Source organism: Peromyscus californicus, unplaced genomic scaffold (genome assembly GCF_007827085.1).
Source record: "Peromyscus californicus insignis strain IS unplaced genomic scaffold, ASM782708v3 Scaffold_3__1_contigs__length_106647218, whole genome shotgun sequence".
Classification (NCBI taxonomy): domain Eukaryota; kingdom Metazoa; phylum Chordata; class Mammalia; order Rodentia; family Cricetidae; genus Peromyscus; species Peromyscus californicus.
In genome coordinates this window covers 86,467,037-86,487,327 of record NW_026294551.1, presented here as the reverse complement: position 1 = coordinate 86,487,327, position 20,291 = coordinate 86,467,037, and the positions used below count along the sequence as shown (strand labels likewise).

At 46.1% G+C, this 20,291-nt stretch overlaps 1 protein-coding gene across 20 annotated transcripts in view; it reads right to left on the bottom strand.

Moving 5' to 3' along the window:
• The window catches only part of Tenm2 (teneurin transmembrane protein 2), a 1,246,916-nt gene that overhangs the window by 144,367 nt on the left and 1,082,258 nt on the right, over window positions 1–20,291 (bottom strand). For all 20 annotated transcript variants that reach the window (XM_052758549.1, XM_052758552.1, XM_052758554.1 and 17 more), the window contains one exon: window positions 13,515–13,616. In XM_052758549.1, the coding sequence (XP_052614509.1) occupies window positions 13,515–13,616 (102 nt within the window). The remainder of the gene's footprint in view (window positions 1–13,514; window positions 13,617–20,291) is intronic.

Below are 20,291 nucleotides of genomic sequence, written 5' to 3'. Positions count from 1 at the left end.
GAACAACTACTCATATTTAATTTTTTTCTGTGTGTGATCACGTAATGATCATTATCTTTTAAGACGGAACAGGAAAATTATTTGGACTCCACATCCCACCAAGAAGCAGCATAAGGTAGAAGTGAAAAGGGCAACAATCCTGGTGCCAGAAAGTCCCAGGTTCGGCAGCTCGTCTTCGCGTGTCAGCTGTGGGCTTTGAAAACAGCGATTAAACTTCTTGGGTATTCAGCATCCTCTTTAAAAACTTGTCTCTCAGAGTGGATGTGAGGGGGAAATGATGTCACATGACCAAGGAATCATTGTAGGAGCTGATACCTGCTAGACAAGTAATGAATGCTCCTGTGATCTTTCCAACTGGATCCCCAACCTGGCTGGAGGGGTTGATATGATTAAAAAAAAAAAAAAAGCTGTAGTTCTCACATATGTGCCATTGTGTATACACATGTGCACATGTACGCAAACACACTACCCCTGTAACAAAAAGAGTGCCAGGCGGCCCCAGTGGAAAGAACGCATCAGCTTCCTTCCTGGTCCTCTCTGGGTGTGGGTGGAAGTTGGTCCTGACTGGCCAGGACCCAGATGTGAGATGCTGTACCTTCCCCGTTTCTCTCCTTTATTCCACAGCCTTCCAGGAGGAGAACATTGTGCATTCAAGCTTCTATTTAAAATTAATTAAAATGTGTGTACAAATTGACTATTCCTGTTTTACTAAATCTAGTAAATGGAAGCTTTAAGACTCCCGCAGAAGAAAAATAAATTACGGCTGCCACTAACGACTGACAAGTTAACAGGCTGATGACAAAAAAATGACACAATTTAGAGTCACCTAAATGGTGTAAAGCTCATTTTAATGATCAAGCTGGAGTTCCCCCTTCCCAGCTTCTCTGTAAGGGAGGAGATGAATTATCAGTGTTATTTACTCGGTAGGCAGTTACAGGACCAACTACTCATTGGTGTTTTCAGAAAAACAAATCCTGTCTACCTGCCACGTTCAGTGGAGAGGAGACTCAGAGGGATGGAAGGGTTGTCGGGGAGGCTTGATAGGAAGGGAAAGGCAAATGGCTACGGCTGACAGGTTATCTGGGAGCTGGATTTGTTGTGAAGGGGCACTCTCAAATGGTGCTCTCTAAGAAGTGACCCAAAGGCTGGTTTTTAAATGTGTTATTCACCGGGCGGTGGTGGCGCACGCCTTTAATCCCAGCACTCGGGAGGCAGAGCCAGGCGGATCTCTGTGAGTTCGAGGCCAGCCTGGACTACCGAGTGAGTTCCAGGAAAGGCACAAAGCTACACAGAGAAACCCTGTCTCGAAAAACCAAAAAAATAAAAAAATAAAAAAAAAATAAATGTGTTATTCATTGATTTATTTTGGAGAGAGGGTCTCTCATCTATAGCCCAGGTTAGCCTAGAGCTCACTATGTAACCCAGGCTTGCCCCAAACTTGTAACCTTCTGACTCAGCTTCCTGAAAGCTAGGATTACAGGTGTGAGCCACCATGCTTGGCACTGCACACACACACACACACACACACACACACACACACACACACACACACACACACTTGTGGCTACTCTTTTAGAAAAGAGACTTGAGAATACCTTAGACCTAGGTAAATTGTCACAGTTGCAGTGTGCACTGCATGCCTTTACTCCCGGCAAGTCAGCAACTCTGGACAGGTAACCCAATACTATAAACAGACAGGCCTGGTGGTGGTGGTGGGGGGGATGTGAAGGAGGAGCTGCCTCCACCCTCCAGAGCAATCAACGATATGACATTTGGGTCATGGGGGCCAAGCAAAGCTGAGGCTCCCCAAACAAACTAGTATTCCACTTCCTTTCAAGGAGCAAAAAAAATGGTGTTAGGAAAGACCAGCTTCACTTCTTCAACATCCCTGTAAGTGGCATTTCATTTGCTGCACAGCCAAGTTGGCCCTTATTGTACCCCATATCAAAAAACAAACTCTACACAGTGTCAAGAGTAGAAGTATCAGAAAACACTGGAGCGTAATCTTGTTTTCTTCAGGATATATGAAAGATATATACATTCCAGAAACCATGAAGGAAGGGTGATTAAGTTTAATGGCACAAAATCTAAATCTATTTGACAGTGGATACTGGCCTGAAACTAAACCAGGTCATAAGCAATATTGGGAAGGCAGATCTTAATGTGATTTACAGGACAAAATTTACTATTTAACATGTACAAGGAACTTTATAAATCAATGCAAAGAGACAGACAAATGGAAAAGTGGGCAAAGTGTACATCAGAAATAATACAGCTTTACAATATCAAAGATATTCAGGTTCTTTAACAATTATACATAAATATAAATACTATTAAGATGTAATTTTAGGCTTCTCAGATTGGAAGTCAAACTAAAAAGCTGCTCACAGCCTGGAAGGGCTGCCAGGGTTTAGGGGTGCCGGGACTGTGCAGGGTCCAGTGGGTGGGGAGGGGAATCCCAGCTAACATCCAGAAAGATGCTGTGTCATTATACACAGCGCCCTGCCCGATGTAGTAGCCCGTTTATCTCAGCACCTCGGTTTTCCTCGCCTGTTAAAAATGGGCAGAGCAATAAGAGGCTTTTCGCAAGAAAGATTGGGGAAGTTGGGAAGTAAAATTAAGAAGGGGAAAAAAATGCCCGGACTCTTCAGGCATTCAGTGGGAGGGGCCGCATGTAGTGGGACTCTCAGTGATGGAACGCAGAGGGGCAGAGCTTCTGGCTCGGGGTGGCGTGGGGTGGGGTGCGGTGGGGTAGGAGGTGGGGCCGGGATGGGGGTGGGGCAGCTTCTGAAGCACCTACTTCCTCCTTCCCGGTCTGTCAAATGGCACATTTAAGCAAGAAAGCGACTCAGGGAAGAATTACCAGAAGGACAGAAAACTCATCAGGTGTGTCAAATCTCTGACATTCAGGAGCCATGTGGGGAAAGCGGCACACGCTGACTTAAGCACGAAAGTATGGATGCTTTAATTAATCCGGGGTGAATTTAATTGCTTTAGTTAAGTGGAAATCGGGTTAAAAATGATGCAGAGCATGCTGGGGTGTGTTAAAAACATGACATATGAGTTGGATGAATCGATAAATTAAAAGTGCACAGATGTTTTAATTAAACCCAGGGAAGTTAACGAAGATCGCAAGAGACTTTTAAGCCTATGATTAATTCAATTCATTTAAAATACCTGTAGAGATACGGGACGCCTCCATTTTGAGAGTTAAAAGTTCTCAATCGATACGTACTTAAGCGGCTTTGAAAAAAAAATTCTAAGGGTGTGCGTCTGTGACAACTGCACTGGTTACATAACAAATATTTCAATTCTTTGGCATGTAGATCAAGTGCCTATGCTGTGCGAGTTCTCGGTGAAGTCGTTTAAGCTTTTGTTTGGGGTTGAAGCATCCAGACAGATTTGCAACTTCCCTGTGCCCCGCCCCCGCCAGCAGGGGAGGGTCCCGAAGGCACACTGGAAGGCTGTGTTTCCCGGTCTCCAGAGCTCCTCGTAAAGACTCTGCCTAGCTCTTGTCTTGTGGCTTAGACTGAGTCTCTTGTCCCTCTCCGCAACCCCCAATTGTGTGACCAGACACTTTGAGCTTCTTATTTTACCTTTAAAGGGAGGTGAGAATCCTGGGGGTACTCTGTATGGTTCTTGTGGAAATGGAAAGAAATGAAATAATGCCTGTGGGACCTGGCTCAGGGTAAGAAATCAATAGGTATTATTTTATTATTATTATTATTATTTTCATTAGGAGAAAATTGTACCAACTAGTTACAGGGTAGAATATCTGTCCCCCATCCCAGCCTACATCCTTTCTAGAGACTGGAGTTTTTCCTGTGTTGTCTTTGTGAGACAACAGGGTATCTCCCAGGCCACGGGCCTCACTCCCCTCCCCATGGTTAGGCACCCTCTCTTCTAGGACTGTGCTGCTACTTAGCCAAGAGAAGAGAACAGAAGAGGTCGTCAGTGGTTTGTTTCAAAAGCAAAGGAATGAAGGTGGGTGTCAGGGATCCCAGGTCTTGTTGGGCAGTCTCAGCGGAGTTCTATGATCCAGATTCATCGTGTATGAGTCAGCTGCCAGAAGGTCTGGCCTCCAGCTGAAGACTTTGGGAACTGAAAGATCTCTGGAGGTCCCAGACTTACTGCATTAGCAATTGTGACCAGAGTCCATCCAGGAGTTGCTGGTTGAGATAACCGAACAAGGTACCAAATGTGGGAATCACTAACCAAGCGGCAGCGGGTATGTATAAAACGCCACCTCGACGGGGCAGAGTGGTGAACACCTGCTATCCCAGCACCTGGAAGGCTGAGGCAGGAGGATTGCCACAAGTTTGGAACCTGACTGCATAGCAAGTTCTAGGCCATCTTGGGCTGTAGAGTGAGACCTTGTCTCACAAAAGCAAAAAAATAGACAAATAAATAACAACCCCCACCCCAACCCCTCTGGCTCTCTTTTCTGAGATCCAGTTTCCTCGGCTGTGAAATAAAGATAGCGTGCATTGGGAAGAGATGAAAGCGCATCATTCACGCAAAGTGCTCTGCGTGGTGCCTGGGATGTAGTTCATCACTGAGATGTGGTAGCAGTTATCCTTGTACTGGGCCGTTGAACGTGACTTTGCTCAGTATGGCTGCTCAGTCGCTTGCTGCAGAACATGTTCTGGGTGAACCTGCTTCCAGCCTCTCTTCCTGGGCCGAGCCTCCAAGAAATCCCTGCACAGTTGCTTCTTCCGGCCAGGGGTGGGAGGGAGGAGAGGAAGAGTTGGGCTGTTAAACGGCAACAGGCCGTGGAACATTCTGGGGGCAGGAGCCATAATCCAGGCTCGTCTGCATTCGGGGGTAGGGGAGGGAGAGAAGCAACCTGGGTAGGGTAGATGGAACCGCGGCACATTCCATGAGGGGGTGAGGCCACTGTGCAAGGGGCGGAATGGTTCTTTTGCAAGGATGCTGTGAAGGGCGTGTTTCTGTGGTGGGTAGTGGAGAACCCCCTCTATCCGGAAGGAGCTGAGGGCTTGTCCTTTCTCCTTGGTGAGCCGAGGAGATGAAAGCAGATCATGGTGAAAGAGCCAGTCACAAGGGTCGGCCTGTGGGGGCTGCTGGAAGTACTTATGTTAGGGCTTAGAGAGCTGTCACTGCCTGGAACTGGGTTGTCTACTTAACAGTACACCCACCTGCCACCACTAGAGTCGCATCCTCAAATCCGCCCCTGTCACATGACCTTACTTTTTTCTTGACGTCAGAAGCTTGCTGTGTAGGTGAACTCAGCATTTCTGGAGTGTGTCATGTGTGCTGTTGTGCGTCTGCACGTTTCACACGCGCTTGTGTTGACAATTTCCAGCAAGGCAACCGTCCCCATTATATAGAAGACAAAACTGAGGCTCAGAGAGGCTAAGTGATAGTCTACAACAGGCACAGTTAACTGGAGGAGGACAGAGTCAAATCCAGCGAATTCCAATTCTATAGCTTCCGTTTTTTTTTTATCACCCCCATCATCCCGAGAACACACGTGGGGTGTGAACTAAACCGTGTCTCCTTTCCGTAAGCACTTCTTTATCTTATATGACCTCCCCGTAGCCTGTGCATGCTCCTTCCACTCACGCTGTTCCTAGGCTGACTGGCTGTCACAGGCATGGATGACTCTGACAGATTAACACCATGCTCTCCAGGACTCATACTGGTCCCATTTCCGGCAACAATGTAACTCTGTGAGCCTTGCCCCTTTACCGTAAAGTCATCAGACATTTTAGCAAGTGCATGCTATGGCTTGGGTGTCAAACTGGGGACAAGGACAAGGACAACCGCTTCTGCTTTTGGTCAGCAAGAAAAGACGAAGCCGGGCGATGGTGGCGCACGCCTTTAATCCCAGCACTCGGGAGGCAGAGGCAGGAGGATCTCTGTGAGTTCGAGGCCAGCCTGGTCTACCAAGTGAGTTCCAGGAAAGACGCAAAACTGCAGAGAAACCCTGTCTCGAAAAACCAACAAAAAAAAAAAAAAAAAAAAAAAAAAGAAAAGACAAGCTCTCTTTCCAGACAGAACAGCATGGCAGACCATGACAGAGCCCCACCCCCAGTCCTTCACCGTTCCTGCCTCTGAGGGACGACAGGGTTATTTGTGGGAGTGCTTCTGGAGGTTGGTGATCTGTAACTTTGACTTCCACAAAAGACCATCAGCTGCATAGCAAAGGCTTTTGGGATTATGGGTATCTTCCAGCCCAGAAGACTGTCAGGAAAGAGGAATGAGCAGTCCCGGTACTTGGATGGACTAAGTTCTAGAACCTGTGATAGGTGGGCCTTAGTGGGCTGTATGGAGCAAGAGCAGTGTAGCTCAAGGATGACCTTTAACACTGTTCTGAGATATTTGTTCTTCGGTATCAGAATGTGGACCCTGAGCACCTGCAGGGCCCAAGGAGGTTTTGGGAAGAGGCACACAATCCCATGATTCAGTTGCCTGGCATGGGGGAGGAACCTGGGAACTTGCATTCATGATAATCTCCCCGATAACAGTTCACAGTGGAGAAGGTGACGGGAAGTCACCGAGGGTGTTCAAGGGAAGAGGTCTGAGAAAGCTCCAGAGATGGTGAGGATGAGGAAAGCCATGTGGAGAGAGGCTGGTGGCCAGCACACAGAGAAGGGGACCCGAGGACAGGGTGGAGATGTGAAATGGAGGAGCTGGCAAAGGGTGGGAAGATGGGGAGGAAACCCATCTGGCTACTCAGAGAACATGGCTGGAGCACCAGGGGTGGAGTCAAATCGCCGTGGTTTCACACTCGGGCTCGGCCATTTCTGTTTAGCAAACCCTTAAACACGTGGCTATTTTCTTTACACCCCTGGACTGTAAAGCAGTATCTAACGCATGCTAATACCACACACTGTGCAGAACCATGTCTTTGCCATGCCCCATCTCTTCTGAAGCCCATCTCATGGCTGGTCTACTGTGAGGAGTTTAGGCCCGATGTGGGTTCGAATCTCAGCAGTAATACTTCCTATCTGGGTAATGACAGCAAGTTATTTAAGCTCTTGGGTCCCTCCTTTTTTTCATCTCCAAAGTGATCATCACTTATACAACAGGGCTGGTGGTGTGACAATTACATAGCTTCTCACACTGGTGGTCCGCACATAGTAAGAACTCAATAAATGTCAGTGATGATGATGATGATGATCGTGGTGACAGCTTGATTTAAGGGCTAGAATGAGGCCAAGAGGAACTGGGTAGTGGGGGTACATTTGCCTCTTAGGGAAATGGCAAGATCCTTGCTCCCTCTTTTCAAGGCTCTACAGAGCTACATAGGAGCTGAGCCTCACACCTAGAGAAAAAATTAAAAAAAACTTTATGTTCCCATGCTTGTGGCATTTCTGGGGCTCCAGTGACAGCTGTTTCGCAGCAGGAGTTGACGTTTCTAACAGCTATTACCTAACAGCTATGGCTCCCTGTTGTTATGGTTCTGCTGTGGCTTGGAGCCTCCAGTTCAACCCAAGCAAGCCGTCAGAGGAGCCCGAGTTTAAGCTGAGGGCCTCGGCCTCAGCTCACTTCTGAAAAGCCAAGCCGGGAGACCCTGCCAACAAGTCTAGGAGAAGGGAAGTCAACGCAAGGCCTTGAAATAAAAGTAAATGAGAGGAAGAGGAATAAAAACCCAAGGCCCCCAATCCACAACAAACAGCTTTACAGCGAGGAGGGAGCCACGGAAGAGAAAGAGCAGAGACAGCAAAGCTGGAGGGTCAACCAGAACTCGGGTGAGAAGCAGGATTTTAGCTGGGCCAGAGAATCAACTGATGGAAAAAGGTGCAAACTACTGGGAAATAAGTGGCATTTCCCTCAGACTCTGCATCTGTGCCATGGTGAACAGGATTCTTCATGGTAGTTTCCTCACTGGAGTTTCTTTGAGATTTTTCTCTTACTCTTTTTTATTAACTGGCTACTTTCATAAATACCACTATACTGTATCATTTTCATTTTTTTTTTAAACCAAGTATGGTGCATGCCTGTAATCTTAGCAGCTAAGAAGTGGAGGCAAGAGGGTTAGGAATTCGAGGCTAGCCTCAGGTTAGCCTCAGCTGTAAAGGGAGTTCAAGGTCAGCCTGAACTATGTGACACTGTCTCACAAAGCAACTAGGGGGAAAAAAATCAACTTTAGAAACGTTCAACTTTCTTGAAGGTACAACATTCCCACACACAGTCTGTGAGCACATAGCCCAGGCTACCAAATACACCCGTGTGTTCAAGCTAGTCCCTGTCTGCCCTTCCCTTGATGGTAGGGCCTGGTAATATTGCAAGCATCAGTGAATTCCCTCACCCCTGCTATGGCACTCTAGAGTCTCAGTGAGTGCATTTGACCATAGGTTCAAGTTCCCACCTGTTTGATCTCACTCTAAGGGCTACCTTCCACGTAGCCTCTGTGTGGTGTGGTCTGCTGTGTCTCCGTCGCTAGGGCCTGCTGGTATGATGCATTTTTCATATTCATTTTTCCTCTTTCAGTGTGATTTCCAAGGCTGTGTTCAAGGATCCCAAAAGACTCCCCTGCTTATAGCACACCACTTCTGTGCTTCATAAACTTCCTGACCTCCTCCTTAGAAACATCTAGGCATTCACAGTGCCCATCCCAATGTGGTACCATGAGCCACTAACTTCCCATGTGTTTCTGGAAGCAGGGCTCAGGACTGCTTTGCACACCTTGTGTTTCTGGCTCTTCATGCAGCAGTATTCTTCTAGTAGACATGTAACAGGCATGTGCGTGGTTAAGTTCCCTCACCTGACTTGGAGTGTCACATTAGAAGCATCCAGTGTTCCTCCCTAGTGAGGGTCAGGTCCATTTTGACCACAGTGCCCCTGGGAGCTCCAAGACAGTAGGGGGTGCAGAGTGAGTACTCTGCAAAATGAGTGCTGATGGTCCCCACGCTCTGTGAAAAGGATGACTTCAGACGCCTGATGCAGACGGGCAGGTTTTTAAGAAGACAAGAACGGCTGCCTGTGCTGAGCATCTGAGGGCATGGAGTGCACAGTGTGAGGTCAAGAGAGTAAATCTGTAGTTCTGTCACTTGGACACATACCAGGTCGCTTGGATGTGATGGGAATTGCGCCTGCTAACGTGGCAAATTCTCCCCCTGGCAGGAGGGCCCGAGTTTGCTGGCTGCCTACGCTAGCAGGCTGGCAGAACCCAAGGCGTTCGGGGTACAGCTGTCAGAGCAAGAACAAAGGTGCTGTGAATTCCTGATGAAGGGGGACCTTGCCCTCATGGCATCTGCAGTGTTTTAATCCAGAAAGAAGGGAAGTGGTGGCGGGCCACAGCCAGGAGATGGGTTATGCTGCTGTGGGCAGCAGGAGGCTGAGGAACCTATGGCCTTCCTCTATCAGCCTCAGGCTACTCCCTGCTAACACCAGAGTTTCTTGGGCTCAAAGGTTATATGTGAATGGGTCTTCTCCTAGCCACTGACAGACTGTTCAATACCAATGGAGTTGGGCCTTTAAGCCAGTTTGTCCGTGCAAAACGTCAGAGAGAAAGGTAAGCATGTGCACATTCATACAACTGCCTTTAACATTTCTTCATATCTGAACAGGAGCTTCACTCATCTTTGATATAATTCACTGAGGGGTACATAGTATCTAAAATGCAGAACCTCAATCTAATCATAGAAGGTAGCAGATCAGCCCAAACTGAGAGATGTATACAAATTGCCTAAGCAATGCTGTTCAGAAGGGTCAAGGCCATGAAATACAAGAAGAATAAAGAACTATCATGGGTTAGATGGACCAGAGGGACCAAGGGGTCATGATAATGAAACAAAACATGGGATCTTGAACCAGATGTGAAAGGCAAAAGTGGAAAAAATTCTATAAATCAGTTAAAATCCTGCTTTTAGATTTAAATTTAAAATGTTGACCTTATAGAAAACTGGGGGACTGTGGTTGGAAATTCTTCGATTTTGGTAACTTGTCTTTATAAGTTACTTGAAAAGTTTTAAATTATATTTACTTGGGGTGTGTGTGTGTGTGTGTGTGTGTGTGTGTGTGTGTGTGTGTGTGTATGCACATATTTGGAGGTCTGAAGATAACTTTCAGGACTTAGTTCTCTCTTTCTATCACGTTGGTTCCTGGAACTGAGCTCAGGCTGTCAGTCTTGTTGACAAACACCCTTCTACCCACTGAGCCGTCTTTACCACCTTTAACGTAAAAAGCTTTTAAAAGATGGTGTGGGGAAGATGGGTACAAATATGACTCATGTCACATTGTTGATATGTGGACAAATGAGATAGCATGCATTCAATAATTTGCAGTGTCCAGGACATACTTAGTATTGGAGAGTAGTGGGAAGTGCGGGCTTCAGCATCAGATGAGCACCCTGTGCTGGGATTAGATTTCCCCTGCTGGAAGCTGTCCAGGCAGCTGGAGTCTGTTTGTGAATCTATTATCACACAGGTGCACTCAGGGCATTATATTATTCTCAGGAGCCAACGCTTATGGGACGAGACGCTTAAACTTGGATTTCCCTAAGAAGTCAGGGTGTGCATGGATATTTGGGTCTACTGTTGGATTCTTGGTTTTTGTTTTGTTTTGTTTTGTTTCGCAGTACTGGGGATTGAACACAGGGCCTCACGCATTACATTAATGCATTTGAGACCATCACTCTATGCTATAGCCCCAGCCCTTTCTACTGAATTCTTTCCAATTTTAGTATATGTGCTGCCGAAGCGAGCACATACTACTGAATTCTTAATGAGTCATAAATGGTTAGAAGATGACGAGGCTTAGATACTCACTGTAGTAGAAAAGAGGAGTCTTTGGTTACTATTTCTTTCTTTCTTTCTTTCTTTCTTAATTTTTGGGTTTTTTGTTTTTTTTTTTGAGACAGGGTTTCTCCGTGTAGCCCTGGCTGTCCTGGAACTCACTCTGTAGACCAGGCTGGCCTTGAACTCAGAGATCTGCCTGCCTCTGCCTCCCAAGTGCTGGGATTAAAGGCGTGTGCCACCACCACCTGGCATGTCTCTGGTTATTTTTAAAGGGGCATTCACATTTCATATTCATGACAACCAATTTTAGTCTCTCTCTTTTTTTTTTTCAATTTTTGCTTTTGGCATTGTTCTTTTTAAAAGAAATGTATCTGTGTACACATAATGATATTTGATCGAAAAATAAGTTAGTCAAAGTACTGATGGCAAAAAGCAATAGACAGGTACACTGAAGATCAAAGTTCCCAGGGCTTAGAACCAAGAGGAAGCACACACGGTTCATAATGAAACAGCTTGACCTGTGGTCACTTCAAAAGCATGAAGGGAGAAGCACCATTAGGGTAGAGAGGCAGGCACTCGCTTCCCGTACTCTTAAACCAACTTGGCCTACAACAAACGAGGGATACAGTGGAAGGCAATTTCATTCTTTAAGCGCCTCAATTTTACCCATCATATGCATCAACAGTTAAATTAAAATATGCATACAAGTTCAAAGCCCGATTTCAGGAACGACGATGGAGTAGGAAGGAATAGCTCCTCTTAACAGCCACTCAATATTTGTTTCACAAGGATCAATTATATACTATGGCTAATGCACACTTGGAGGGTGCGCCCAGCCACAGCACAGGTGGTGAATGCAAAACACACACCGAGAGTCCTTTTAAGCAGCTAAATGTACACTCCATTACAGATCCATAATGCAGAATGGACATGCGTCTGCAAATGGATTCAGAGTGGAGGGTTCTTAAATGGCTGGGTACTTGGGTCTGAAAGGCCAGTAACTGGATGTGCAGTCAGAGCACACATGGTTTTTAGGATTAATAATACATCGATGTGTGTCAGTGTTAATACACATTTACAGCTCACAGCCCGCGCGGCTGAGTGGTCAGCCCATTTGCAGCCACATATAAAAGGGCGACTCAGTCCTTCTTCTCATTAATGCTTTCACTCTCAGGAAAATTAGATTACACAAGAAAAGCCATTCAGACAATACTGAGGCTTGCCTTCCTTTAAGCCTTCACTAGGAAAAGCACTCGACATGGCAACATAGGGTCAGCCTCCACCCCGCTGGACCCCTTGGAGCCAGCACCGGAAGGAGCTGATAGTCTGTCCTTCTCCTTGTGGATGTGTCCCTGTGTCTTGGGACATGAGTGTGCTCTGTGGAAACGCAGCTAAGGAAACTGTTCATAGGCTTCATGTTTCCTATCTTTCCACATCTGATAAGGGGACTATACCTGTGTGTTGTGGGACAGACGAGATGTCTTAAGAATGAATGTCACACACATGTCCATTAATGCCAGGGCTTCAGGGATAGAAAAGCCTCATTCACTTAACGCCCAGTACCCATCAGGATGCAAATCTCAAATCTTTAAACTATGGAGAGTGTCTAGATAATATTTTCCAAAGCAAGAGCTTGAGGGTTGGACAAAGGAATGGTATCATTTAAGATGTAGCAGCTTTACTGATTTTTAATGTCAAGGCAGAAATCGTTCAATGAAATGCAAATAAAGGGGATAAAAAGATGACCTAATTATATAAATAAGTTAAAATATAAATAGGCAATAAAACCAAACCCCTTTGGCACCTTCTAATGTGCTTTGCTGAGACACATCAGTCCTAGCAGTACTTAGTACTGTGTTAGTACTTACTACTGTGTGCTTATTAGTACTCTGCATTGTGTGTGGCTACACTACTCACATTGAACTTCTGACATCAGGCTCCCTTTCTAGATAAGGAAACCAAAATTCAGACATGCTGACTGACTTGCACAAGGTCACCAAGAGACAGAGGTATGTCAGGGCACAGCTGGCACTGGAAAACCCAAGCTGAGTGAGGTCTCTTAATGTCCCCTTACTGTTTTCCACACTTCGCTATTTGTGGGTGGGCACTCTTTGTTATAGGTGGTACCGCATATTTTAGACAAATGGGACAGAAAAGGACAATGCAAGACTTTGTGGATGTATTTATGTTCTCCTGGACGGCTGTGTGTGTATTTGTGCCCCCAACTGCACTTAACCCTGAGAGCCAACCGAAGGTCACACTGAAGGTCTCTTACAAGACAGGTGTGCAGCCTCTAAATTCCTCGTTCTTCAGAGAGCCATTTTCTTTCTTAAATTACCTTTCCCCCAAGAATCCCAAGGCCCCAGCCATTCTTTGCAAAGCAGTCTAGATAAATTAATAATACAATTTAAAACCAATTCCGCAAAGATAAATAGCACTTCCTAGATTAGGAGTGTAGCTGGCCAGAATGAATGAAATTCACTAACCCTGAGATGCTTAATCTCCCATTACATAGAAGCTAATGATTATAAGAAAGGAGTGATGGTAATTCACTTCTGCTTTTACAGGAAATCCGACCATCTCATTTTTAGCAAATCTTTCTTCTCAGCACACCTCAGTGCCAAGGCTGGCTGCCTGATTCCTACAGGCACTCTGGCCGCTGGTCATATATCAAAACCCGTTCCTTGCCGAAGGGGGAACCTTTGAGCATGCGTGTTGGTTTACAGAGTCCCAGTGCAGAGGACTACATGGGAAGGCAACCAGGGTGCTCCTCCTCCCGCCCCTCTGCAGGGAAGTGGTGACACGTACCTTTAGCGCAGTCTGCGCCTAGGAATCCTGGGAAGCAGTGACATAGTCCCGACACGCATTCACCATTGCCGTGGCAGTTCCGTGGACAGTCCTGCACTGAATCTGAAAGAGAGAGGTTGAGCAATGACCTTCCTCTTCTCTGCTCAGTCATGTAGTAATTAGTCACCTGCCATTTGTACCGACCCAAGGGGGGGTGGGGAGGACCAAGAGTGAACGAAGTCAGAGAACAGGGAAGGTGGGGTCAAGTGCAACGTGATCAGAGCATGGAAGGATCCGGCACTCTGCTGGTGCTGGTGCTAACCCACATTGGACAGCAGGGATAGGCACAGTTTCTATTCTTTTTATTTTATTAAGATTTATTTATATTTTATGTGTATGAGTGTTTGGCCTGCTTGTACGGCAGTGCTCTGTACACATGTAGTACCTATGAAGGCCAAGAGAGGGTGTTAGATTCTCTGGAACCGGAGTTACAGGCAGTTGTGAGCCATTCTCTGGGTGGTGGCAACCGAACCGAGGCCCTCTGCCAGAGCAACAAGTGCTCTTAACTGCCGAGCCATCTTTCCAGCCCCCTTTTTGTTCTTTTCTGCTTGTTTTTAGAAGAAACTGTCTATTTGGATTCAAATACTATGGAAGACTCCATGCCGGGATATTGACAAGGATTTTAGGCACTATGCCCTTCCTGTCTGCCACACCTTCACCCCAAAGTCACTCTGCCAATTTTTCAAGCTGTGGCTTGAAATATGGGATCTAAGATTCTAACCTCAGGTGTAGGACGTCAGGCAGGTGTTCCTAATCTCAGGCTTGTAATGCAAAAATGTTCTCTGCCTTTAGGCAGAGATTATAACTATAAGAAAAAGGCAAACACAGTTATGAGTCGCATGAAATGTTTGGTCGGTGCTGGACAACACATGTGGCCGTGTGGGCCAGTGCTCCCTCAGCCTTCTCAGGTTATATGAGTGCTTCATGGTTATATGGTGTATATGCCAGGGTAAAGCGAAACAGTTCTTGAGTGTATCCCTATCTTAAGTGATGTGTGGCCATACTTAAGTTTTATATTCCCCTATGCATGTTTCAGAGTTCTGCAAGAAGCAGGTATTGGCTTCTATGTGGTTTTTTTTTTTTTTTTTAACCTTTTATGTGTATGGGTGTTTTGGCCAACATGCATGCAAAAAACTTCATTTTTGTGGCCCTTATTTTCTGTGAATGTCTGCTTGCTCTACCCTGCACAAGAATCTTATTCCTGGTCTGCCTTCTCTCTATACTCTCATTACATCTTTCAAGGGGGATTATTTTGGAACTTTGTCGCATTGATTCAGATGGGCACAGCAATGGGCGTGTTCTTGCAAAATGATCATTTTTGTTTTAAGTTAAAACAAGACACATTTAAGCTTTCAGATTCCAAATGTCTAAGATGATAAAAAGAAAAATAGAAGCCAGTAGGCCCACCATATGACACGACCCAACCCCAGGAAAGGAGGGTGGTGAATTGGTCATAGGGTACCATGAAGGAGTTATAGGAGAGGTGTGAGAGTGTGTTCTGCGATCTCATCCTCTGCACACTCTTTTCCTGCACTGAGCACTCAAAGGGTGCATCCCAGCCATCTTTCCACAGCACGTCATTTCTGTTCCTCTGGAACCAAGCTGTTCTTGGTTTCTGGCACTCTGAGGAAACTCAACAAGTGGGTTTGCTTTCTTTTTCTTCTTCTTCCCCAAAGATACATAAAAGACTATAAAGTTCACTGAGCTAGTTTTCTTGATGTCTAGCAGTTCCCAGCCCAGCTACAGCTCCTTTGGGTGAGTTCTCTAAAGGATTGAGAAGCATGCACAGTGTACCTGTGTGTTTTGTGAGCTCATCAGCTATTCAAAGGGCGTTGGGTGCTTCCATAGATACAAAAGTTAGAAATTTCACGCAGGGTTGGAGGACTGTTGTGCCTGGGCTTGCTCCTGTTTCTACATGTCTTGGGAGCTGAAGTCTATACTGTTGGGGTATTCTGGAACATTCCAGAGCATATTTTCTAGGCCATCTATGTATGGCCTAGGTAGTCAAAGAAAATATCTCTGCAGAGTAAAGGACAGGCTTACTAGGTTTAATAGAGAATGTCTCTCTCTGGATTGAAAGATAAGCGTGTTTACTACCCATGCTGAGACCCAGCCTCAGTAAGCTCAGGGCTTCTCTCCTGTGAGGCAACTCTGTACATGCAGGATCAGCAGGCACACTTCCTGATACTCTGCAGACATTGGGGCTTGGAATCTGCATTGCTCTGACTATAAAAATCCATTGTCTGTGACCCTGGAGTCTTGTGTACATCCTGAGCATGTATGTGCACGTGGCAGCTGGATGTCAGCATTGGGTGGCTTTATTGCTTTCTACCTTATATTTTTCTCTCACTGAATTGTGAGCTTTCTGATTTTGCTAGATTGGCTAGCCAGAAACCCACAGGGACCCTCATGACTCTGTTTCCTCAGCTCTGAGGCTATGGGCACACACTGTCATACCTGGAGTTGTATGAAGATGTCAGGGATTGAACTCATGTTCTCACCCGCACATAGCAAGTGTGTTACTGGCTGAGACACCTCCCCAACCCATCCTGCAGCCTAATGTCTTCTGATGACACCCAGGAAACAGTGACAGGCTAATGTGTTTAGCTTGTACTTAGGGTAAGATGTCAGAACTGTCATAGTCTCAACATAGGATGCAGTGTATTAACTGAGCACCTATTGTATGCAAGGAACTCTGGTTGCTGGTAGAATAATCCAGTCTCTACCCTCAATATTTTCCACTGCCATAGAGAATATAAGAAACCCCACCCTCAATCAAATAAAGAAGTAAATATTATAGTAAGCTCTTTGCAGAGAGTGAGATACTCAGGGGGTTACAGAAGGGAGCCCCTTAGTGGGTAGGGTGGGCCTCCCTCTGTCACCTGGTGCTGAGGAAGGATGAACTGTAACGAGCTGATGAGAACCAGTGGGTGGGAATTCCAGGTAGGAGGGACATAGGCTCTGAGCATGGCATGACACAGGCATAGGCTCTGAGGTGGGGAAGAAGTGAACTGAATCCAATGCGACTGGAGATGGCGGTCCAAAAGAAGAGTGACATGAGTTTGGAGAGATCTACGCAAGGCGGGCAGATTATCCAGGGCCCCACAGTTCACCAGACAAGTCAGATCTTATTCTGGGGCTGCTGGAAACACATGAGCATTCTAAGCGGAAGAATGGCATCACGTGGCTTGTGGTTTTGAATGTTGCTTCTACTGTGAGGTAGTGTGACTGCTCCTCACTGGTCATGGCTGGATGGGTGTTTGGGCAGACTGGATCACTCTGGGGTCTGTGTCTCCAGTTCCCAACTTTATATCTTTAGGCCTAAAGCAGCGATGGTCTGGGGAAACTCCTTGTCACCATGGTTCTGTACAAGGGGACAGAGGTCTCTGCAGGTTCCCCACTTGTGTGCAAAGCCCCAGCTGGGAACATTTATCCTTATGCCTCAGCTTAAATGTCATTCGGCATCTGGGTGACTTCTTCCCTCCCTTTCCTCAGTGTGGGCTTTTGTCTCCCTTGTTCCTGTCACTTCTCTCACTGGTTTATGATGGTCTATCTCTCTTTTTTTTTTTTTTAATATGCCTTCTCCCCTCTCCCAGGATGAGGCCAGATGTCATCAATCCTTGAGGTCCTCAGTGCCTGGTATACAGTGAGTACTTGGTGAGAAGTCACAGAAGTGTGCTGATGTGTGCGTTGTACATGCTTAAGAGGGCAGAGAATCTAGGGTGGATGAAAAATATAATGGAGGCCACTGAACATTTACTTTTCCTGTGGTCTTATGTTTGAAGCATTTTTTATTTATTTATTTATTTTTTGGTAGTGGGGGACCCACACAGAAATGGTAAACTATAAAAGCACTGCCTGTTTCAGATCCTTTTCCAGTTACAGAGTACTATTTTTGAATCCACATGGTTTCAGTTTTTGTGTGGGAGAAACAGTGGAGATGAAGGCATGCTTAGGAACTCAAAGATTATTATTATTGTTGTTGTTTGTGGCAGTGCGGAGATTTGAAACCAGAGCCTTGCACATGCCAGGCGAGTACTCCACCACCGAGCTCTTCCCAGCTCCAGGAATTGGTGTACTAGACAGTGGAGGCTCACACTATGCTTCTAGAGCACGCCTCTGGGGTTTCCAGGAGGATGCTCATTTCTCTGAGGCAGGCTGCTTCTCCAGAGAAGACGGCAGACTCCTGAGTCATGGGTATGTTTAGTGAGATTGCCTGACATCTGTCTAACACTTTCCTTCTGTTTCCCATCATGGGGGTTTTCATGCTCCTGGCTGCTCTCGACGGCGAATGTTCTGATGATAGGTGTGTGGAAAAGAACTCCCGGACCAAATAAAACACTGTTCTTTTCCCACATTTCAGGCCAATTGCTATCATTGCTCTATCAAGATGTCTGCCCAACTATTAGGCTGATTATCTTCGACTCTCTCTCTGAGCTACAGCATCGATGAGAGGAACCCTCTGGGGAGAATTGCTATTTCCAGCTTTGACAGGCAGGGAGGGTAATGGCTGGGGGTGGGGGTAATCTTCACCCTACCTTTCTGTGACCATAGAGGGTGAAGAAATGGGGAAAGATGCCATTACAAGATCACCAGGTCTCCCAGAAAGCTGGTGGTTCAGGGGAAGGACATGCACTTGGCTAGAACCTAAAGAAATTCACAATTAAGAGCACAGCTGTGGGAAGTCTGTGCTCTGACTTCAGCTCACTGGCCTTGTGACCTTGGGTGGGCCCCTTTACACTCTCAGCCTTGGCGTCCTCCATTTCCAAATGACAGAGAGACAGCGGCTTTCCCCACCACTATGGCTATCCTGTGGGTTGGGTGAGCTGAAGGACCCCATTGGCACATGACAGGGGTGAACATGTGGTCTGGCACTCTGTGTTACCACTGTGGTGACCATCTCTCCATGCTCCCCACAAGCCAGCTGCCGTGACCTGCCGGCTCTGTCATGTACTCTCAGAGTTGAAATACCAGGCGTTGAAAAGGAAGTCATTTCTCATCATGTTCTCCTCATCCTAGTCCCAGATCTGTTTCTGGTTCCTTCCTTTTGTAAGTTAGTCTCTGCTGTTCTACTTCTCTCCCCTGTTGGGACCTCACGTCACCCTAGAGATTTCCCATCTGTTGGGAGCTTCCTCTATGACTTCCAGTAGACTAAGTTATGACATGGCTTTGGAGCATAGGTTGGCAAACTTTCCCTGTGAAGGGACAGATAGTAACTATTTAGGCTCTGTGGGCCATATGGTCCCTGTTGCAACACTCAGCTCTGCTGTAACAGTGGGAAAGCTGCCACACACAACATGCAAACAGATGAATGTGGCTGTGTGCCAATAAAACTTTATTTATAAAAACAGGCAGTGGGCCAGATTTGGCCCCTGGGCTACAGTGTGCCAACTCCTACTCTTGAACATTTGGCTAGCCTTGGGAAGGCCTATTTTTCCTTAGCAAAAGAATAAAGACCAACCTTAGACCTGTGGTCACTAACCAAACTTTGTCGTTTTATACAATTTTAAAGTTGTGGTTACTGACAGAGAACTGTAGCCTGACATTCAGGTTGGATTACGTAGATCTTTCAAGAATAGGAAATTCCTTGAGAAAGCCATGTGGGGCTCAAAGAGAAGTTCTACAGTGTAGTAAGCTGATAAACAATGTTTCAAGGTGCTTTCCTTAAAGTCACAGGCTCTCATTCATGACTGTTGGCTGCAGGCCAGATGCAGTTCATTCATGGTGATCCTCACATTAGCCTTTGGGATATGATCATCTCATCTTCCCAAACAGAAGGTTGAGGCCCAGGCAAGTCACTCAGCTACAATGTGGGAAAGAAGATCTGGGACTTAGTCCTGCTATCTGAGGTCCTTTTGTCATGGACTCACTACCTCCAGACCCCTCTAGTGAATCCAGTTAACAGTGCCTGGGGTGACATGATGCTGTGGACAGATGATGGCCAAGGCTCGGGACGGAAAGGCCATTCCCATCTCTCGGGACCCTGAGGCCTCAGTTAGCTCCACATAGCTTAGTTTATTCCTCAGTGGAATGCCACAGCCACCTGCTGCCTCACAGAGCTTCTGGATGGATGAGTTATCAGTGGAAGATGAAAACTCATAACCTCAGCAATGGTCGCTGCGGTTCCTTTCAGGGTTGAAACTCCGAGGGCTTTCTAGAAAATGTATTCTTTACAAGTAATCACCCTTTGGGGGGTGGTTAATATGCAGAAGGCAGAGGCAATTTTGGATTAAACCTTAGCTTTTGTTTTCATACTTAGTGAAACGCAGGCCTAAAACATGTCCAAAGTAACAGGCATTGAATTAAAGCATTTCAAGGCCTGCCTGCTTGGGAATAAATATATGACTTTTAAAAACATCTGTATCTTTTTCCCTGCTGTATTTTTTAAGTTAAAAGAAAAAAAACCACCTTTTTTATTTTGACATATTCTCAATTTTGAAGAGGTTAGAGCTGATATGAATGGCCAGTGTTTCTTGGCTCTGCTACACACTTAGAAATAAAAAAGCGTTCTTTATTCCTAATAGGAGCCTGGGAGGTGATACTGGCATTGCCTCTGTTTTATGAGTAGGAAAGGGAGGCATTTACAAGCTCAGCTATGAGCTCAATGTAGTGATTTGAATGATATGTCCCCCACAGTCCAGACATCTGAATACTTGGTCCCTAGTTGGTGGCTATATGGGGAGGCTCAGGAGGTATGGCCTTGCTGAGAAAGTATGTCACTGGGGATGGGCTTTGAGT